Here is a 19,355-nt window from a genome sequence, read left to right on the forward strand (position 1 = left end):
TTGCATATATGTTCGTTTTTGTCATTTCTTGACTTGTATCCTCAAATGTTATGTTACAATGTTGTAGTGATGATAATGTATATGCTTGACCAACGAGCGATCAGCAGTTGTTGGCGTATCCCTTTGGTATTGTAGATGCACGAATGGATCCCAGGCTGACAATGCGCTATATAGATTGTACCTTGCTACTTTGCGATACCTGCTTTTGACGCCGGAAAAGCGATAATCACTACAGGACCGTGGTAAAGCGATGTTAAATTGAAATGACTGACTGTTTCCGCCCCCACCTTTTTCGTTTCTTTTTCTTAGTTGACCCAAAGCAACCTAAGAAGCCAACTTCACGCTCCCTTCTTCCGTCTCCTAAACAGAAACCAAAACACAAGGTGGGAAATTTGGACCTTTCCCGCCATTTTTAGTGTTTGATCAAGCTAAATGTTTGTTATATATAATTAGAAGATTAGTACCCCTTAAATGGGATTAGCTACTGTGCAGGTCGAATTTCCACAGACTATTAAAAACTGTATGGAGTCACTATATTCTGCTCAATTCTTACTAAAGCTAATTTGAGGATGGCCTCATTTTGGGTACCAAATGAAATTTATGCACCTCTTAGCATGTAAAACACTTGGTTTGTATCCATGTTTTTACCGGTAATTATGGAAGCTGTTTATGGGGATTTGTTATTAAATTGGCTCCAAATTGAAACCCTTAACAAATGATACTCGCTGTAAACAGAAAATTATTCATTGTACTTTACCTTTCCTCTCTATTATGATGAACCTGAGAAGACGCTGACCACTAAATCCCCTGGCAGCTGTACTTTAAACTGGCTGGGCACTCCCTCGACTAGGGGCCAGGCGAAGTCCATGGCGCCCTGCGACGGAGTGCATCGAATCAGAGTTGATTTCAAGAGGGACCATGATGTGGAGAAGGTGTGGGAGGCGGGTGGCCTCAGCCAGCTCACTTCTGTGCCTGTCACACCCAGGGTGCTCTGCTTTTTATGTGCAAGCAGTGGAAATGTTGAGGTAAAGAAATTGATATTTCAAATGCATTTGTTTGATATGAAGCACTGTTGAAAATGACATTTCCTACCAGCTTCATGTCATAAAATGTATAGTGTTTCCATTTGCCTGTCAAGTTGGTGGCGGGAATCTACAATAAGGTTGTTGATGCATTAAAACAACATGTGCTGTTTCTTTTCTGTCTCTCTAGTTTGTTTTCTGCCAGGTATGCTGTGAACCGTTCCATCTCTTTTGCCTTGGGGAGTCTGAGCGTCCTCTCAAGGAGCAGTTTGAAAACTGGTGTTGTCGCCGATGTCGCTTCTGCCAGGCCTGCGGGCACCAGCACCAGAAAACTAAAGTGAGTCATTCAGTACAGTACGGATCATTTCTTGGGCCAGGCACAAAAGAAGTTCAATCTAAGATCACAGCATGAAAAATGGCTACAGAATATTCTCTAGACAAACGCTTCCCGGCGTTGCATGCAGATTGCCATTCATCAGCTTTATGGATTTGTGCCCTGATTTTTATTAGTTTACTCAAATCCTGTGCATGCTGCACGTGGCGTTAGCTACACATGGTTGTCGTTACAGTTGCGGTTTTACATAATACACATCTACTGTATACATGTTTGATTTACACAAGGAAATCAAAAGCTTGTTGCATTGTTTTGGCCTGTTAATATAAGTTCATAAGAAACCCAGATATGATTGATCTGCTCTTTGGAGGTCTGCCTGGCAAATAGATTTTTTTTACGCTTTGAGTTGTTTGGAACAAATCTTCACCTAAAGGGCGTTAAGTTATTTATTAGTTTGATTGGCTTCCATTTCTGGCTCTTCTGCACTAGTAGAGAGCAGAGTGTGGCTTGAAAGCTCCTGGCAAGGCCACTGGCATGTCAAACCGCTGCAGATAAATCAACTCCCTGCAAATGGGAGCTCCAGGCTCATAAAATTCATGCCTAATACACTTCTGAACATGCGTGTATCTTATCTAGACATATTTCAAAGCATTTCCCAGTGATTTTCTTTGTAATTGTAGTTCAGTCTTTGTGGTAATTTACACTCGGATGTCGCTGCCTTAGGTAACCTAACTACTGTATTAGAAACAGCTCCCAGTATGGGGCACCACTGTGAACTACAATAAACATATTTTTACATTACCCTTCTATGATTGTGTCAGTAAAAATGAGAATTCTTATTGATACAACTTTTGTATTGGGTCTCATGAGAGTGCAAGCCGCCATAATTTGGCGCAGACGTGTCTCAGAGTTAGAGCGGGTCGTCCAGTAACCGGAGGGTCCACTGTTCAGTTTATTTAAGTCATGTCCGTGGGCAAGACACTTCACCCACCGTGCCTGCAGTGTCACACACACTGGTATACGGCTAGGGGTGAATGTTTGGTGGTGGTGGTCGGAGAAGCCGTACCCGCAGCCACGCTTCCATCAGCCTGCCCCTTGGTAGCTGTGGCCACATATGTAGTTTACCGCCACCAGACTATCAATGTGCGAGTGCATGAATAATGTATCCAGTGTGAGTGTTTTGAGTGTCCATTTGTACAGAAAAAGTGCCATATAAATCTGGTGCATTATTATTATAATTATGGGTGCATATGAACAAATCTACCTAATCAACCGCGGTGAAAACTCAAGAGTACATTTTTGAAAAATACTATTTACAGGGACTTTGTGGTTTCCCAGAGAGAAATTTTTTTTTACAACAGTTGGTGTAGCAATCAATTCTTTGTGCGCTAACAAAAAACATAATATCCACTTGGTTTACAAAGATCAAGAATCAATCTTAACAATCAATAAGTGGATTAAGTAAAGTTTATTTGTGTAGGTTCAGAGGCCCGCAATCGACAAAAGTCAATGACATTCCCTGGTGTAGACCCCCATTCGAGCAAGGAAAAACTCTGACAAAACCAAAGAAAGACAAAGTGAAGCGGCAGTAAAACAGGCCAAAATCCAGATGTAAGTGGTTGTGTCAGGGCGAGAGGCTGGTTGCACATTAGATGTGATTTAACCAAACGCTTGGGTGTAGAGATAAGCCTTAAGTAGCGGAATAAACATTTTCACGGAGGTAGACACTCTTAATTTCCGCGTGTAGGACATCCCAGAGTACTGAATAAAAAAAATGCCCTATAGATATAACTTGCTGACATCTTTGTAATTCTCAGTCACCAGAAGACCAGCATGTTGTGGGCGTAAGGATCGGGATTATTTGATCATCATTATTATTATTATTAGTGTATAATGACACATGTTTGATATTTACTGATCTGATCTTCCGCTGGCCCCATAGCAGCAGCTGCTGGAGTGTGATAAGTGCCATAACAGCTATCACCCGGAGTGCCTGGGTCCCAACCACCCTGCAAGACCCACCAAAAAGAAGAAAGTCTGGGTATGATGATGACGCTCCATGCTTCTCACCTTTATGTGTGTACTCTTGCACCAAACCTCTCCCAGCAAGTCCTTCTCCCAACCTTTTGTTCACACATGATGTTTCCAGCTTTGGCACGCTTGTGTCAAATCCATCCTTCTTCTTTCTCTCAGACAGCAACTATGAAAACATTTCGTTTTCGCCATAGTGTCGCTTCAACAGCTTGAATGTTTTTTTACACAACTGCGCGGTAGTTTGAGCAACATAGTCCCCAACTTGTTTGTTTGTTTATCCAGATTTGCTCCAAGTGTGTGTGCTGTAAGCGATGCGGAGCCACCAAACCCGGGAAGTCCTGGGATGCCCAGTGGTCACATGACTTTTCCATGTGTCACGACTGTGCCAAACTCTTTGCTAAAGGTGAGTGGCAATCATGCACTAGCTATTGTCCTTTTTCCAAAGAAAGAACCACACGGGATAGATGCGGGCTTAGCTTTGAGTCACAACTGATATGATTTGATCAAGCTTTTATAGAATGATTTGATAAAGCTTTATTAGACCACAGAGGTGAAATTCATTTGTTGAAGCAGCTTACAGGAAAACCGATAAGAACAATAAATATCCCCAAGCTCAGTACAGTAAATATAAACACAGGAACAAGCCTCACAAATTCATTCACTGCCAGTTGTTTTTTCCATTTCATCCAGCCGTTTTAGAGCATTTTGACTGATCTTTCCAGAGCCACAGAATATTGTGTTCTTCGACAATGCAAGCACCGTACCTACCAAAAGAAATAGTACACTCTCTTCATATAGTACACTCTCTTAATTCAAAAGGAAAAAAAGTGTTTCTCGCTTTTTCTGTTCTTTAGGAATCAGTAGAACATGTGCTGGTTTAACCAAAAACACCAGTTTCTGACCAAAAAGTACAGTGTGTTGCTACAACATAATGAGGCACTCTCCAATGGCTTTAATGGTATTGACAGTTTGAGTGACAAAGAAGGACTGTTTAAAAAGCCCCACCCCAAAAAAAAATAAAAACTATGAAGGCAGTAATTTGCATTTGTGCTAGTTTTCATGGAAAAAGCATAATAAGCATTAGCAAAAATATCCTGTACGAAATGTCATAAGCTTCTTCAGAAAAGATGTTACACATTATGAAACTTATTTCGTACACCTAACAGGAAAGACATGTTGGCATTCAACGTTTTTAACATATTTGTTTTTTAAGAAACAATCAGGACCTTTTGATGCATAACGAATGACATTAATTCAAATACTGATCAGTAAAATTCCTCTTTTTGAAAAGGAAATGCAGTAGGCCATGTCTTCGCTGTTATTGACCAAATTATAGGAAAATGACCTGTTCTCTCAAGCATGTGGTGCCTATAGTGGTCCAATTTGGGAAATGTTGGCATTTTTCTCTCTCTTGATTCCCCCCAATCTTAATTTTCTACACAAAAGCTGTGCTGAGCTCACATCCAAAGCGATACAACGTCACCATCTAAAAGGATCTGTTTGTCATTGCAATGATTTACAAACCTTCATTTCACAAGATGGGACGTTCCTTTTCCATGTGTACTCTAAGTAACTCTGCGCCAAATAAACGTTTGGACATGACGACGGCAGTGAATGAGTTGAGGACAAGCTGGTCTTTGACATCCTGGAGGTTTTATTTGTTAAGGTGAGAAAAGGCTGACATTTGATTACAAATAGTCTCACTTTTTATCCCTTATCTTAGGGAACCCTTGCTCACTTTGCAATAAGTGCTTCAATGATGAGGACCACGAGAGCAAGACGATGCAGTGTGGACGCTGCAACCGTTGGGTTCATGCCAAGTGTGAGAGCTTGACAGGTTGGTATAGGCCTCACAAAGGCCAGATGGATGATTGTACATTGTTTAATGTAGATTCACACGCTTGTCACACCTCGCTTTTGTGCTGTCACTTGCCAGCGCTCGTACAAGATGCTGACAGGCTGCGCCGCAACGGTTGTCATATTGATGAGCTGTTGAAAGATGATGAGGCTAGTAATGGGCAGGATATTGACCCATTATCTTCCGGTCTCCCTCAGATGAAATGTATGAGCTGCTGTCAAAGCTTCCAGAGAGTGTTGCCTATACGTGTACCAAATGTACAGACTGCCAGCCGGCTGAGTGGCGGACGGCGCTGGAAGGGGAGCTCCAGGGCCGCCTTCGCCTTATCCTCACTGCACTGCTCAACTCACGCACCTCTGCTCACCTAGTCCGCTACAGACAGGTTAGAAACGCAGACTATTCATTTCTTCCGGGTGGCAAAAGCTCTTGATTGCACCTTTGGTAAGCCAACCATTTCATGTCATTTGACTAAGGTAAATTGATTGAGAAAACAAGGTGAATGGCTTGAATGATGATTTTTAGCATTTTTCCCTACCAGTTTGAACATGTAGGGGCGGGTGCTTATTCAAAGTTGTTTTACGGAGCAATAGAGTCCTGCGTGTGACGTGAAATTAAGTTCTCGACGCCAATTGGCTGTCGCCGATGAGGGACGGACTGGAACCACGTGGGTCGGCCGGACATACAGACCGGAAGTTAGTGACTGATAGACGATGCCCAGCTATGCACGTTTTCATCCATTCTAGGGTCGCAACAGAAGTGCTAACTCGCTAGCACGCTGCCGCTGTCAGATATAAACAATGCGTCGCTTGAAGCGAGGTTGTGATTATACTGTAAGACATCATTACTGGCCACTTGGGGATTGTGGGACTGTATACAATTTGCAGAGGTGGGAGTAAGTCACATATGTGCAAGTCTCAAGCAAGTCCCAATTTGCTGTGGGAAAAAAATCATTCAAGTCATTACTTGGTTCAAGTAAGTCAAGTCATAAAATCTTGCTCAGTAAAACATGTTGGAGTGATAATAAAATATTTTTTCACTGATCCTACTAAAAAAGGTACTGTCAGGTTCACACCAAGTGAGACATTAGTAAACAACGCACACAATGAGGAGAGAAGACACTCGACACGATATTGTCTTTTTACTTGCAAGGAGAGCGCAGGGAAGTGTACGATTACAGTTCCTAAAACCCTCTGCCCGGCTCCTGCGCCTCCTCCTTTTTATTTTCTTAGGAGTCCCTGATCACAAAGGTGTTCCAGCTCTAAGGGAAAGGGTAGCGAAAGCAGCTGGAACTCTCTGAACTTGTTTAGTCTATGTATGTGTGTGTGTGAGCCTTTATCGTACATATGTGGAAGCAAAGCACACCAAGCAAGTTGGGCCTAGATATAGAAAAAGCTAAAGCTAAACCCACAAGCTAATGAAGCTAACAAGCCTAATCATGAAAAATCTAACACATGAATCATTATATACATTATTATTCTTACAGGTACATTATCTCGAAAATCTAATGATCATTTACATAGTGAAAATAGACAATTACATAGACGGGAAAAAATGGGCTTCCGACTATTTTTTTTAAAGTTTCCCGTTTATCGCCTTTAAAATGGGCGTCCGTCATAGGCAGATAGCCAGACCGGAACGAAGCATTATGTTGTCTCTATCATCTTCGAGTTTCAAACCTTGCATGTTTCTTATTGTATCAAAACGATCATCCTTGAATCCCAAGATGTCTCCACACCTTTTTTTCTCTCCACAGTTCACTGCTAGCAACATGTGCTGTTATAAAGTATAGGGCGGGGAGAACTTTTGCATGTGAGAAAGGCCACGGTGAAAACAAACGGTTTGGATAGTTTTCACAAATTTTCCCACCCCTAGTTAGGCTACTTAGCTGTACTTAAATTCACAATCACATTTTTTACTGGTCCCAAACCAATGCTCGCATTGCTAGTTAAACTTTAAGGTTGGCTTACCTCTCTGTGGGTTTTGGAATGACAAATGAAGTTAGACGTTGTCGTTGTTGTGTCTTGTAAGGTGCAAACCATGGGTTTTTCTCCCCTTTTTGTCAATGTCATGGACAAAATAATCCATTAATTCAAATTAGTGATCCTCGGAATTGCTCCGACGCTGTTGGTGTTTAAGTTGACACTTCACACTGCCAGTCAATAACCAGCTGACTGGGTTGCCAGGTTGGCGTGAATGAAAAAAAACCCTTTTTTCTTTCATTCTTGTTTTCCCTCCTAAAAAGGCAAACTGTGTTTAAATGCAGATTTAAAACTATAAACAGGATGACTTGTCAAGCTATTAAGTTCAAGTCTAAGTCAAGTCTAGTCACTTAGATACCAAGTCCCAAGTCAAGTCAAGTCATTCCCATGTTTTTGGCAAGCAAGTCGCAAGTCCTAAAAATAGCAACTCGAGTCTGAATTGAGTCAAGTCATGTGACTTGAGTTCCCCCATCTCCGGCAAATTGCATACGGACGTTTATTTATTTATTTATTTATTCATTTGTATTATTTCTTTATTTTAGCATTTGTAAAGGAGAGTAGCCAGGTTCCCCCAGTGCAATTTAGACAAATTGGATGCTGCCAATGTGGTGAGCGTGGGAAATATTTACCTCTCCTCATTTCACCTCATCATTAGGGAGATGGCGAACGGGGAGTGCGTCCCCTAGATGTAGTCTACTTGCAGGCTAGCTATTATGTTTTGCTAAATTACTCAGTCAACCCAACCAAACATTATACATACCTGTGAAAAACATCTTCCACTAAACGCAAAAAGATGTTTGGTTCCAAGTCTGTCATTTTTTAATTAGCCGCTAGTCCAGCAGGCAGTCTTGCGATCTTCTCAGAACAATTTTATCACTTTCAATTTAACTCATCTATTTTTTTAAGGGAATGGGGGATTTAAAAAAAACAATCTTTTGTGGACTATCTGGCAGTGCAATCCCTAACACAACTAGGTTTTGTTATCCTTTTTACTTGAGGTCGGAAGTAGTCACTTTTCTGCCACCCAGAATTACAGTGTATTGTTTACAAACATTACGAAAGGTCCATTTGCTTGTCAGACCCTGGCACCTTAATTTCATGCTGCTTTGATAAACACATGCACAATAGTGCTCAGTAGAGGGATAAAAATTAACCGAGACCAAACAATCCTAAACGTGATTCTTTAATTGACAAATTATTAACTTCAGAGTGCTAATGTTTCACTCCAGTCTTGTAGGTGGCAGGGTGGCACAACACAAAGTGGGGATCTTCCGAGCAAGCTTTATTTTTCTACTCTCAAAATACAACTCCTACTCTTTGTGGTAGGTGGTGAAACCTCCCGAGCTGAACCCCGAGTCTGAAGAGAGCCTTCCATCTCGTCGCTCTCCTGAGGGCCCAGACCCTCCGGTCCTGGCTGAAGCCTCCCCTGCAGCTCCCAGCGATTCCCCTGCAGACCTGGAGTCTGTGGAGAAGAAGATGGATAAGGGCCGCTATAAGTCTGTGGTACGTATTTTTTTATTTTATTTTTTTTGTTTTTTTTAGCTGCTAGTAATGGCTTGTACAGGGTTCTATAAAATAAAACTAATTTATTTGAAACCACTCAAACCTTTTCCGAGCACTTCACTCAATGTGAAACATATAAAGGATTCAGTCATTTTTCATCTTTCGTAAGCATCAGACCGGAGTTCAGAAATATAATGGAGAGAATATCAGTGGTGCTTCAATTTACGAGTTTTTAAAAAAAAATGTAATTTAAATTAATTTATTTAATTTTAGATATGAACCGTCATTTAGCCAATTTTCTGCTTTGAGTTACAAGCAAAAATGATTTGAGAATAGACTGGCCAACGAAATTAACATAAATGTTACTGTGGGATAACCATTTAAGCAATGGGTATTTGAACACAAACGGTGCAGCAGACACTTCCAGACAGACAGTAGAACAGTATTTACAGGCATATAGTCTTTATCATCTCCGAAAAACAACCAACTATATTTTACTGCAGTTAACTGAGCAGTTGTAACTCTGCATGCATGTATTATACTGCCTCCTGGTGGCCAAGGTATGCGGACCATAAGCAGCCACATAATGAACGCATGGAATCTGAATGGCTTATTCTCACAAGGGTTGCATGTGTGCTGGGGCCTATCCCTGCTATCTTCGGGGGGTAGGCAGGGTACACCCCATACTGGTCGTCAGCCAATCCTAAATTCAATACTGTTGAGAGCTTCTTTTTTTTTTTTTAACTAACATTTTTGTTCCATGTTTTATTGACGGCTGGAGCTGACTAATGGAATTTCCATTTATTTCAATGGGGAAAGATGATTTGAGATGAGCGTAATTTGGCTTTGGAGTGTGGTCACAGAATGAATTAAACTCCAAAGTCACGGCACCACTTAGTTTGTGTCCATTCTTCCTTTCAGCTTTCATTCAGTGACGACGTCGCACGAATTATTCAGACTGCAATCAACAGTGACGGTGGTCAGCCTGAGAGCAGGAAGGCCAACAGCATGGTCAAGTCTTATTTCATCCGGGTAAGCACTGCTGCATCACAACTGTTCAAACAAGACTTTCTAATACTGTAAAGCAGCAGTCAGTGATGCATTATATGCTGTGTTTAATCACAACAAAATGTGATATTTATACATTCATATTATTATTCATACATATTATACAAAAAGTGCCAAATACTATGTCAATTAAGCAATCATCACTTTTGAATGTTCTGTTTCAGCAAATGGACCGAAACTTTCCCTGGTTCAAAGCGAAAGATTCACACTTCTGGGAAAGACCAAAAGTCTGCGCCAAGTGAGTATCAGCTACAAGTTGCAATGGTTTGGTATCACAACCATCTTCCTTTGGTCGTCTGTACTGTCAAGTGAATGTAATTATTTCTGATGGCTTTCAAATAATTTCCTGGGAATGGCTGTGTCTGATGTTTTCCAGTTTCACTGCGGGCATTTCGGTTTTAATAGTCGTGTAATGTGAGCACAGCCTTTAAACTCTTCTTTGAAGGGAAGGTCTGTAATTACCAAAGGAGAACTGAAGAGAAAGAGATGCTATACCATCGTGTGTGTGGCGGCGGGAGGCAGCCACAAAGCAGCCAGCTAATATTTATAGAATGATAGAATGTGTTGGTTTGAGTGCGCCAACCTCCTCTGAGATATGTAGTGGATACAAAAGCTGAGAGGAAAGATGAGGGTTTCAGCTACTTCAGCCCTTAAGTCAAACTGAATCGACTAAATGAGTGGTGTAGGACAAATGAGTGGATCTCACTGGGCTACCGCTGCGATTAAAGCTTCTGTCAAGGTTCAGAGTCACAGTAATGAAATTGATTCCACTGTGAATCTGATTTAACGTGCCCACTGGTCAACTTGGTTGGGCGGAAGTGGCTGAGAGGTAATTGGAATCAAGGGGAAGATCAGAAAGTTTGCCCAAAACCCCTAAGAGGAATCGTGCTTGGTGTCATATTTTTGAATTATGCTGAAATGATTAGCACTAAGTGATACAGTGGTTGGCACTTTCTGGCCTTGATGTGTGTTTTTTCTCCATCTGTTACCTGTGTTGATGTGCTCCACTTGATATAGTTGTGTCCTACCGGTGGGTTCCTTCCTTTTATTGTTCACAGAAGACAGGTGATAGATCACAGTTTTATTTTTAGCCAGTTCAAAATGGTGTCAGTTTGTAACAGTACTTGGCATCTTAACAACCAGAAATGTCGTCATTGTCATAACACTCCATCCATCCATCCTCTTTTTTGCTTGTCCTCATTAGTGAGTTGAGTGAGTTGCAGTCTCTCCCTGTTGACTTGCCACCCAAACGCAGGGTGCATTTTATACTCAACTCATCCGTATTTATAGAGCGCTTTAAAACAAACCCCGCCGCATACAAAGTGCAAATGTTTTCTCTCTCCGATATCTGTTTATATGTTCAATAAATAAAAAACAAACACATCACACTAACAAGTGATGCTGCCTGGGTTGCCAGGTTTATTCTTCTTGCTTTCTTGCTTTCTGTTAGGGCGCTGGGTGTGTGGAGGGCCCAATTGCAGAGAGGGAGACAGGGTGGCAGAAAATGTGATAGTTTTATTGAACCAAAGCTGTAGCAGGGAGCAGTGGTCCAAAGGTCAGCAGTCCCAGGTCAGGGAATGGAAAAGAATCCAGTTGGTTGCAGGGCACAGGGCTGGCAGGCAAGAAGCAGGGCAGAAAACAATCTGAAGAATGCAGGGAACAAGACAGAGTCAGGAGCTGCAAAACTACTTGGTAACTAGAAAAACAGCTGGATTGCACAAACTCGTGAATGAGTGAGTTGATCTGGCGACGAGGTGGAGTCAGGGACCAGTTTAAGTACCACACTGACGAAGATTGGTTTCGCCTGGCCCCAGCGCCACTCGTCTCCTTGCTCCTGACAGATGACACGCCCACACACACACACGCACACACACACAGGGAGGGGCTCAAGGCACAGAGCCAGGAGACACAACACTTTCCTTCCTAAAAACGCAAACTGTGTTCAAATGAAAATTTAAAACTATAAACATGATGAAATGTCAGGTCATGAGGTCCAAGTCTAAGTCAAGTCGAGTCACTTAGATAACAAGTCCCAAGTCAAGTTAAGTCATTCCCGTGTTTTTGGCAAGCAAGTCCTAAAAATAGCAACTCGAGTCTGACTCGAGTCAAGTCATATAATTCGAGTCCCCCATCTCTGGATAGTCAGTCAACTTTGATTAAACATTCCAGCTCGTACCAGCATTCCTGAAGTGCTTATAAATGACGGTGCAACTTAAGTAAAGGTGATACTGTGGCCTTAACATTTTTACCTGTGAATGTTTAGTATATTTTTAAATTGAAACCAAAAACTATACACCATGCACACTTGCACTATGAATACTATGAATGTATCTATAAATGCAAAAAGAAATACAGCACTTCATATTTCAATCTTCTCCGCTATCAAGCATTTTTTTTAAATGTAGGAAATGGTTGAAATCAGTTGAGTACAATTATGAAAAAGCACTGTGCTATAGAAACTAAAATAAACACTTCACACTATTTTTTATTTGGTTTTATGTAACCAATATTTATCCAAAACGTTTTGCTTTGCTTCACTAGTATGTATAATTTAAAAATCTAAATTAGGTATGCGCTGTGAACCAGAAAAACAACAACCTTAAATATTAGACGGAAAGCAAAAAAAAAAAATGAAAAGTCTACTAGAGCAGCTGGAATTTATTTGGGGTTAGTCAGAGGTACTTGGTGGTAGATAAGTGTGCTGCTGACTCCCATTTATCTTGAGTTTGAATGTGTGTGGTCTGCTCTGAATCTGAAAACAGCAACCTCTCAGTTATCAGCGGGTGTGCACACTTGTGCAACCACATTATCTCAGTTGTGTATTTCTACTTTCCTCTCAAAACGATCAAAACAAATGTTAAATGTGGTGTACAGGTCATAGGTGGTTTTGAAATGATTTATCTTGGTCTCATTTTTTTCTCTCCAAAATCCTGACATTTGAATAGGGGTGTGTAGACGTTTGATTCATTCTATACATTGTACATTGTAGCAGTTGTCGTTGATGTAGATGTTAAAGTGAATGCTTTGATTGACAGGCACGCTGTTCAACCCATAGCCCGCCTCCTGCCTAGTGAGATTTAGTCGAGCTAATGAATGGATGATTGCCCTCTGAATTTTTGTTGAAGTTCTTTATTAACTTGAGTGAATAAACCTGCAGGGGAGGATCAATAGAATAAATCCCCATTATGCCTACTACCGAACCATTTCCAATTTTATTCATTTATTTATTTTGACCAGATTATAGGCCGTTTAAACTTGAATGTATTGATGGGGTGGAGCAGCTGCTCAACGACTCTCACTCTGAGAATACCTAATGAAACGGTTGTATTGAATTAATGATGCTCTTTGTAGAGACGATAGGTTTCTGGAATGAATATTCATGCCACGTGAAGCCATACGATGCCAGTGAGCACTGGAGTTGTACTTGATACACACACTCATTCACGCATTCTCGCTTAATCACCAGCACTCTCCTTGGAGTTATCAGCTTTCCCAGACTATTTATTATGCATTATATGCTTTGCCTGGTTTGCAGGCTTTATTGAGCGATGAACTGTAACAGTGTCACGTGGCACTTTCACACTCATATTTGTGGTCTTCTTGCGGTTGACTTTGTCAAGTTGTGTACCACAAAACAAATGGTCTATCACATGGATCCAATAGCCCTCTTTACTGCCTTGGCTTTTAAATAGAATCCAGACTGCATGTGTTTCATTGATGGTGTCATTGGGCACGTTCTACTCAGGAAAATGTGTATTGCTCTGTGAGGAAATCCAAAGATGTTTACAGTATTTGGGTTACAGTACACAAAGAGCTCTGATTATTGTGTGGAAAAATGACTTTTATAACCATATGTGCCAGTTTTACACGCTTTGAATTTGTCATGTTCAACAAACGATATTAGCACTGTAAAATGGCATGGAAAGATAAAGTTAATTTAAGCTTTCAATTTGTCTGGTGAGTTTTTCCACAATTTGGGTATCTACTTAAAAATGTGTTTTCCCCGTTTTTTCACGTTGGTGCTGGCAGGGATACTTGCAATATACTTGTAATATAGAGTAGATTGTAAACAAGAAACTGAGTGCCAGTATTTGAATTGATGTCAAATTATAATATACTATATTAATAGTTGTAAAGGTAATATGTTAATAGCAGTGGTCTTCAGAATAGGATCACTAAAATGCAAATTTATATTATACTGTGTATATTTAATGATCAAAACAGTTGAATGTAAACATGAAAACATTGAGCTACGTATTTGAAATTCAATTATTACTTCAGCTGAAGCATAAACAAAAATTCTGTAACAATTTTTATTTTTTTTCACTTGCTATTTAGAGGCCATCGGAGTTAGGTTTGACTCTCGTGTATGCTGTTGTTTTCCTCAGCAGTGGTCTCCTTCCCAATGCTGTTTTGCCCCCGTCCCTGGACCACAACTACGCCCAGTGGCAGGAGAGACTGGAGCTGTCCCGCTCTGAGCACCCCCACCTCATCAAAAACATCATTCCAGCCCCCTGTCCCAAGATCCCCACTGAACCGGACTCTCGAGCGCCCCCTCCCCCACGCCCTCCATCTCTACCGCCACTACCTCCACTTATACCAGGTAAGGCACACAACTGTGAACCTCTCACATAAAAAAATCAAAACTTTTTGCCTCAACCTGAGGGTGGCAGTATTGTTACACAGACACAAACTAAACTAAAGCTAAGCGTTCCAATTTTTTCCTAAGAGCAGTGAATATGTTGCATCCCTGTGAGTATTGTCATATGTTGTGTTTGTATGTTGTATGCAACAATAACCTGTTGTTTGATGGTTTAAAATGAACAAAGTAGGGATGCCAATTGCATATTCATGCTGTTTACTTTGTATGTTAGGATAATGATAATGGCACTGATATTGTGTTGAATGTGCTTTAAAGACGTGTGAAGTGTGAAGTAAACATGGCCAACCATCTTTTGAGGAATACTAACAGCTAAAACTATTTAATCTCTTTTGATGTCATGACATCTAAATACGTCTGCAGAATCATTGTTCTTGGATGCCATGACGGGGATGTAACGATTCACTCAAGCCCCGATTCGTATAATGTTGTACAATGTTTGATTACTTTACTTTGATTTCAGCTTGAAGCTTGAAGCAAGAAAGAACACTTTGCCTTACACTTTGCCTGTGATTAGTCGTTACCTAAACCCTGAGTAGTTGTGATGTCATTTTCAGTCGACAGAAATGACAAAATGGCCACCCCCAGAGATGGTTAAAATGAGTGGATTAACTCTTATTTCACAAACGCAATATTTATCAGAACGCCTTGTTTCAACTAGTGGGCGTTCATATAACATATTGTTGAAAAAAATATGTTTGGGTTGACCTCTTCTTTTAGACACGGGTTAAAGCTGGGGAAAACAATTGTTGCGATACTTCACTTGTTGTGACCTCGATGCTACTTGTTTTTTCTTCTTTCCAGATTGTGAAGACAGTCCCGGGTTTCCTCCTCCACCAGGTGTTAGTGATAACAGGCAATGTGCACTGTGTCTAAAATATGGAGACGAGAACACAAATGTGAGTAGCTTGTCGATTTCATCCACATTCGGAACCTACATACATGGGTAATGCTAAGGCTGTGTTGTATGTGACACGTCTATATATTCCAGGAGGGTGGCAGGTTGCTGTACATCGGACAAAATGAGTGGACACATGTCAACTGTGCGCTGTGGTCAGCGGAGGTGTTTGAGGACGATGACGGCTCCCTGAAAAATGTACACATAGCTGTTCTCAGGGGGAAACAGCTGGTAAGAAACAAGGCAATCTCCACCCCAAGTTAGATAATAGCATTTTTCGGGGGTGGGGGGGTGGGCGGTGTTGCAGTGGTGTAGAACTACACATTAACAGGCTAACACCTGTATGAAAGTGGAAAAAAAAATACCGCACTTTGCGGGACAATTAAACAATTCTGTTTTCAATAGCAAGCAAGACATTTTTATGTGTACAGGCCAATGATTCTCAAAGTGTGGTATGAGCTTGCTTGAAAGAATCACTGCCTGAGTACTTTTCAGTTGTATTAACTTTTAGTTCTGTTTGTTAGCATTTAATCTCAATAATTGCAGTACATTTGAATTGAATCATTATTTTAGTACAGCTTGTTATTTTCCTACATTTGAGCACAGTGGTCAAGATCACACTGTGCATAATTTTGCAGTGGTTTATGATAATGCCAAATATATTCAGAAATTCTACCTGTCTGTTTTGGATAAACAGGCCTACTAAGATAATGTGTTTTAATGTTGGTCATGATGGTGGTACTTGAAGAGCTAATTATTTTTTAGGTGGTACTTTGTATAAAATGTTTGACAACCACTGTTCCTAATTCAAACAAACATTAAAACAGATTATAGAAGGAGAAAAGATGAAAATGAAATGTAGTTGTTAAAGTTAGATCACCAAAGTAAGAATTTTCTGATCCATCTCTTGTATTGGATCTCATTAAATCATGCAGGCTCATCTTTTTAAGTGGCCAAGTAGAGTACAGTATCATTATCGCATCGCTCTCAAAGCCTTGAATGTTAACTTCCCCTCCTGTTCTTCTTCACAGTGCTGTGATGTGTGTCAAAAGCCAGGAGCCACAGTCGGTTGCTGCTTCACCTCCTGCACCAGCAACTACCATTTCATGTGTGCCCGCCAGGGCCACTGTGTCTTTCTGGAAGATAAGAAAGTCTATTGTTCCAAGCACAAGGACCTAATTAAAGGAGAAGTAAGACACTCGCAATGACTCATTATACCTCAGATAATTCCATACAATATAATACAAAAGTACATACTGCACATTGTAAGCTGTATGTAAGCTTTCAATTAGGACTTCTGACTCATTCATGCATTAAAGCACTGCAATGTTATTTTTAAATTGTTCCTTCCTTATCCGCAGGTGGTGTCTGGCTTTGAGGTGACCCGCAGAGTACTAGTTGATCTGGAGGGAATCAGTGTAAAGAGAAAATGGTTGGCAGGACTGGAGCCTGAAAATGTCCACATGATGATAGGTAGTGTGAAGCAGTGCAAGTGACACTTTGTCAAAGCCTGTTGGTGCATCATCGTTTCATGTCTGATTGCAACTTTTCACCATTCCTGTAGGCTCCATGACCATTGACTGTTTGGGCATACTGACGGAACTCTCTGACTGCGAACACAAACTCTTTCCCATCGGATACCAGTAAGTGTGTTTTTTTTGTTTGTTTGCTTGGTTTTTTTTCTTTTGTTTTTTTATTCAAATGAATTCTACATTTTTCTGTCTTCATTCAGAAAAGGATTGTACACTCTAAAAACAGTTGGGTTAAAAAAAAAACACAATTTGGGGTCAAAAAGGACCGATCCACAAATTGGGTCGATTTGACCGACCTTCTTGTGTTGTTTTGTACAAAACAGCGATCATTTTGGGGTTGTTTTGTACAAAACTGCCCATTTTTGGGGAAACTTGGGTCAAATTGACACAAGTAGTGGATCGGTCCTTTTTTGACCCCGGATTGTGTTATTTTTAACCCAACTATTTTTAGAGTGTAATGTCATTTTTTTTAAAACCTGATTAATTTTTTTAAACAAATTAATTTATGTACCTTTTTCATGTATTCACATTTTACCATTTTCACTAGTTATCCTTACCAATTGCTGATTGATTGAAATTGTACAGCCCTCTAGTGAGGTGTGTGGAGTCTATTACCCAATGTGGTTGTGGTTGTTTGCCCTATAAAGGGCTACAAACAAAATTTTTAGACTGTGAAGCACATGCAAAAGTGACAAGTCTTGCTATAACCACTAACCATAACATCTGAAGGAAATCGTTTGTGCAAATACCGCAATAACAACAATGGTAAATGGCTGTAAACGGGGCACACAAGGTGACTTGTCAACAAATAATGAAGTGAAATGAGTCCTGAATATCACACTTGAATATAAAGTTAACCCCAAACAATCAAAGAAATTCAATTTTTTTTTTTCATCACTACATAAAATTAATAACTGAGGGAAAATTGTAACCCTAGCCAGAATTTTTCATAACTTTGGTGACCTAAAATAGTGTTTAAGAAATCTAGTCGAATATAGCTAGGGAAAAATAAGCCTGTAGTTCATGGTGGTTTTCAAGAATGACCTGAACATACAGTAGCAATTGACCTTAAGTCGATAGTGAATCCTGCAAATAGTGGTTCCCCTGACTTTTGAGGCCCTGCATCTGGGATTGAAACCGGACTCGATTAATGGATTTGCTCAGATAAACATCGGATAGACATCTACAACATCTTGTTGTTAGCGTGCGAAAAAAGCAACAAAAGAAGATAAATGTCAAAAGATCCACCCATAGTCAAGGACTGGATAAAGGTGGTTGCGAAGATTTTTTAAATGGAAAAGCTGACGTTCATTCTTTGATATGAGCAAGAGAAATTTGAGAGATTGTGGGACATATGAATAAAATTCAGAGTAACCTATGGTATTGCTTGAATGGATAGATAAGGTACCCTTTTGTTTTTATTACACTCACTTTTTCAATTAATTTACTTTGTTTGTTTTGCATATTGTTCTGTGCTTAAGATACTGTATAAATGGATGTCCATGAAGTGCAACCTGTTTTTTTTTTTTGAGGCACTATGTTTTGATTTGATGTTGGGAGTTGATGGTGCTTCATGTATATAGAGATACAGTATATTCACATTATTTTTCTGCCTGTTCAATTATAAAAAGTTTAAGAACGAAAAATAAATACAGGTAAATACATACAATAAAGTAAAGGTTTAGAGTGTCCGAAGAAAGATTAAGTGACATCGTCTGCCTTCTTCCAGGTGTTCTAGGGTATACTGGAGTACTTTGGATGCACGGAAGCGCTGCGTGTACACCTGTAGGATCCTGGTTTGTCACCCACCTGTGGGAGAGTCAGAATTTAAAAGCACTTTGGCTCCTGAGGAAAATCTCACGATAGCACATAGCCCTCCTCCCGTACAAGGTATCTTACTCACTCTGGACACCACTAGCTTTAATTTCCCAGTTTTGGAAGCATGACTAAAAACTGTTTTGTTGTTCTCACTTTTTTCCATATTCAGAGTTTCCTGATCCATTTGAGTCTCCTCGGCGCGCAGAGACTCTGTCCCCTGCAAAGACCCCCAAGCTCAGAGTCTACACCAGAAACCGACAACCCAGCTACCCACCTACCACCCAACGCTCGCAAGGTCCAAGTCCGTTGCCTTCTCTAGGTAAAAAATTGCGTTTTTGTGTTAACTTTACACTCACTGGAAACTCCATTAGGTACAGCAGTACAATCTAATACAAACCAAAACTAAGATAGATTGTAATTGTCACTTTTAACATACTGTCAGAGATATTCAGATATCAGCAGCTCGCTCAAAGGTAAATTACTCCTTTTTTACAAGTGTTTTATTGTCGTGATTTGTAGCAGTGCGTCATATTATGAGTAGCTGCTCATATTGCATTATTACAAACATAAGGTCAGTAAAGTACACTTACATATAGTGCTATTAATACTGTGTCCAGTCGCTTGTTTGAGCATTGCCAGTCAGGTAGTC

The 19,355-nt window shown here is 40.4% G+C and overlaps 1 protein-coding gene across 3 annotated transcripts in view; it reads left to right on the forward strand.

Moving 5' to 3' along the window:
• The window catches only part of kmt2a (lysine (K)-specific methyltransferase 2A), a 64,274-nt gene that overhangs the window by 30,293 nt on the left and 14,626 nt on the right, over positions 1 to 19,355 (forward strand). The window contains exons 7-24 of one of the 3 annotated variants that reach the window (XM_086035259.1): positions 310 to 383; positions 789 to 1,025; positions 1,213 to 1,359; positions 3,299 to 3,397; positions 3,673 to 3,793; positions 5,114 to 5,227; positions 5,446 to 5,630; positions 8,554 to 8,730; positions 9,652 to 9,762; positions 9,963 to 10,036; positions 14,187 to 14,401; positions 15,263 to 15,357; positions 15,450 to 15,587; positions 16,388 to 16,546; positions 16,718 to 16,829; positions 16,921 to 16,999; positions 18,618 to 18,778; positions 18,876 to 19,025. In XM_086035259.1, coding sequence (XP_085891385.1) covers positions 310 to 383; positions 789 to 1,025; positions 1,213 to 1,359; positions 3,299 to 3,397; positions 3,673 to 3,793; positions 5,114 to 5,227; positions 5,446 to 5,630; positions 8,554 to 8,730; positions 9,652 to 9,762; positions 9,963 to 10,036; positions 14,187 to 14,401; positions 15,263 to 15,357; positions 15,450 to 15,587; positions 16,388 to 16,546; positions 16,718 to 16,829; positions 16,921 to 16,999; positions 18,618 to 18,778; positions 18,876 to 19,025 — 2,448 coding nt within the window. The remainder of the gene's footprint in view (positions 1 to 309; positions 384 to 788; positions 1,026 to 1,212; positions 1,360 to 3,298; positions 3,398 to 3,672; positions 3,794 to 5,113; positions 5,228 to 5,445; positions 5,631 to 8,553; positions 8,731 to 9,651; positions 9,763 to 9,962; positions 10,037 to 14,186; positions 14,402 to 15,262; positions 15,358 to 15,449; positions 15,588 to 16,387; positions 16,547 to 16,717; positions 16,830 to 16,920; positions 17,000 to 18,617; positions 18,779 to 18,875; positions 19,026 to 19,355) is intronic. The other 2 variants (XM_086035261.1, XM_086035260.1) reach the window with 2 other exon arrangements.

Source organism: Filicampus tigris, chromosome 7, assembly GCF_054856515.1.
Source record: "Filicampus tigris isolate MCC_2025a chromosome 7, RoL_Ftig_1.0, whole genome shotgun sequence".
Classification (NCBI taxonomy): Eukaryota; Metazoa; Chordata; class Actinopteri; order Syngnathiformes; family Syngnathidae; genus Filicampus; species Filicampus tigris.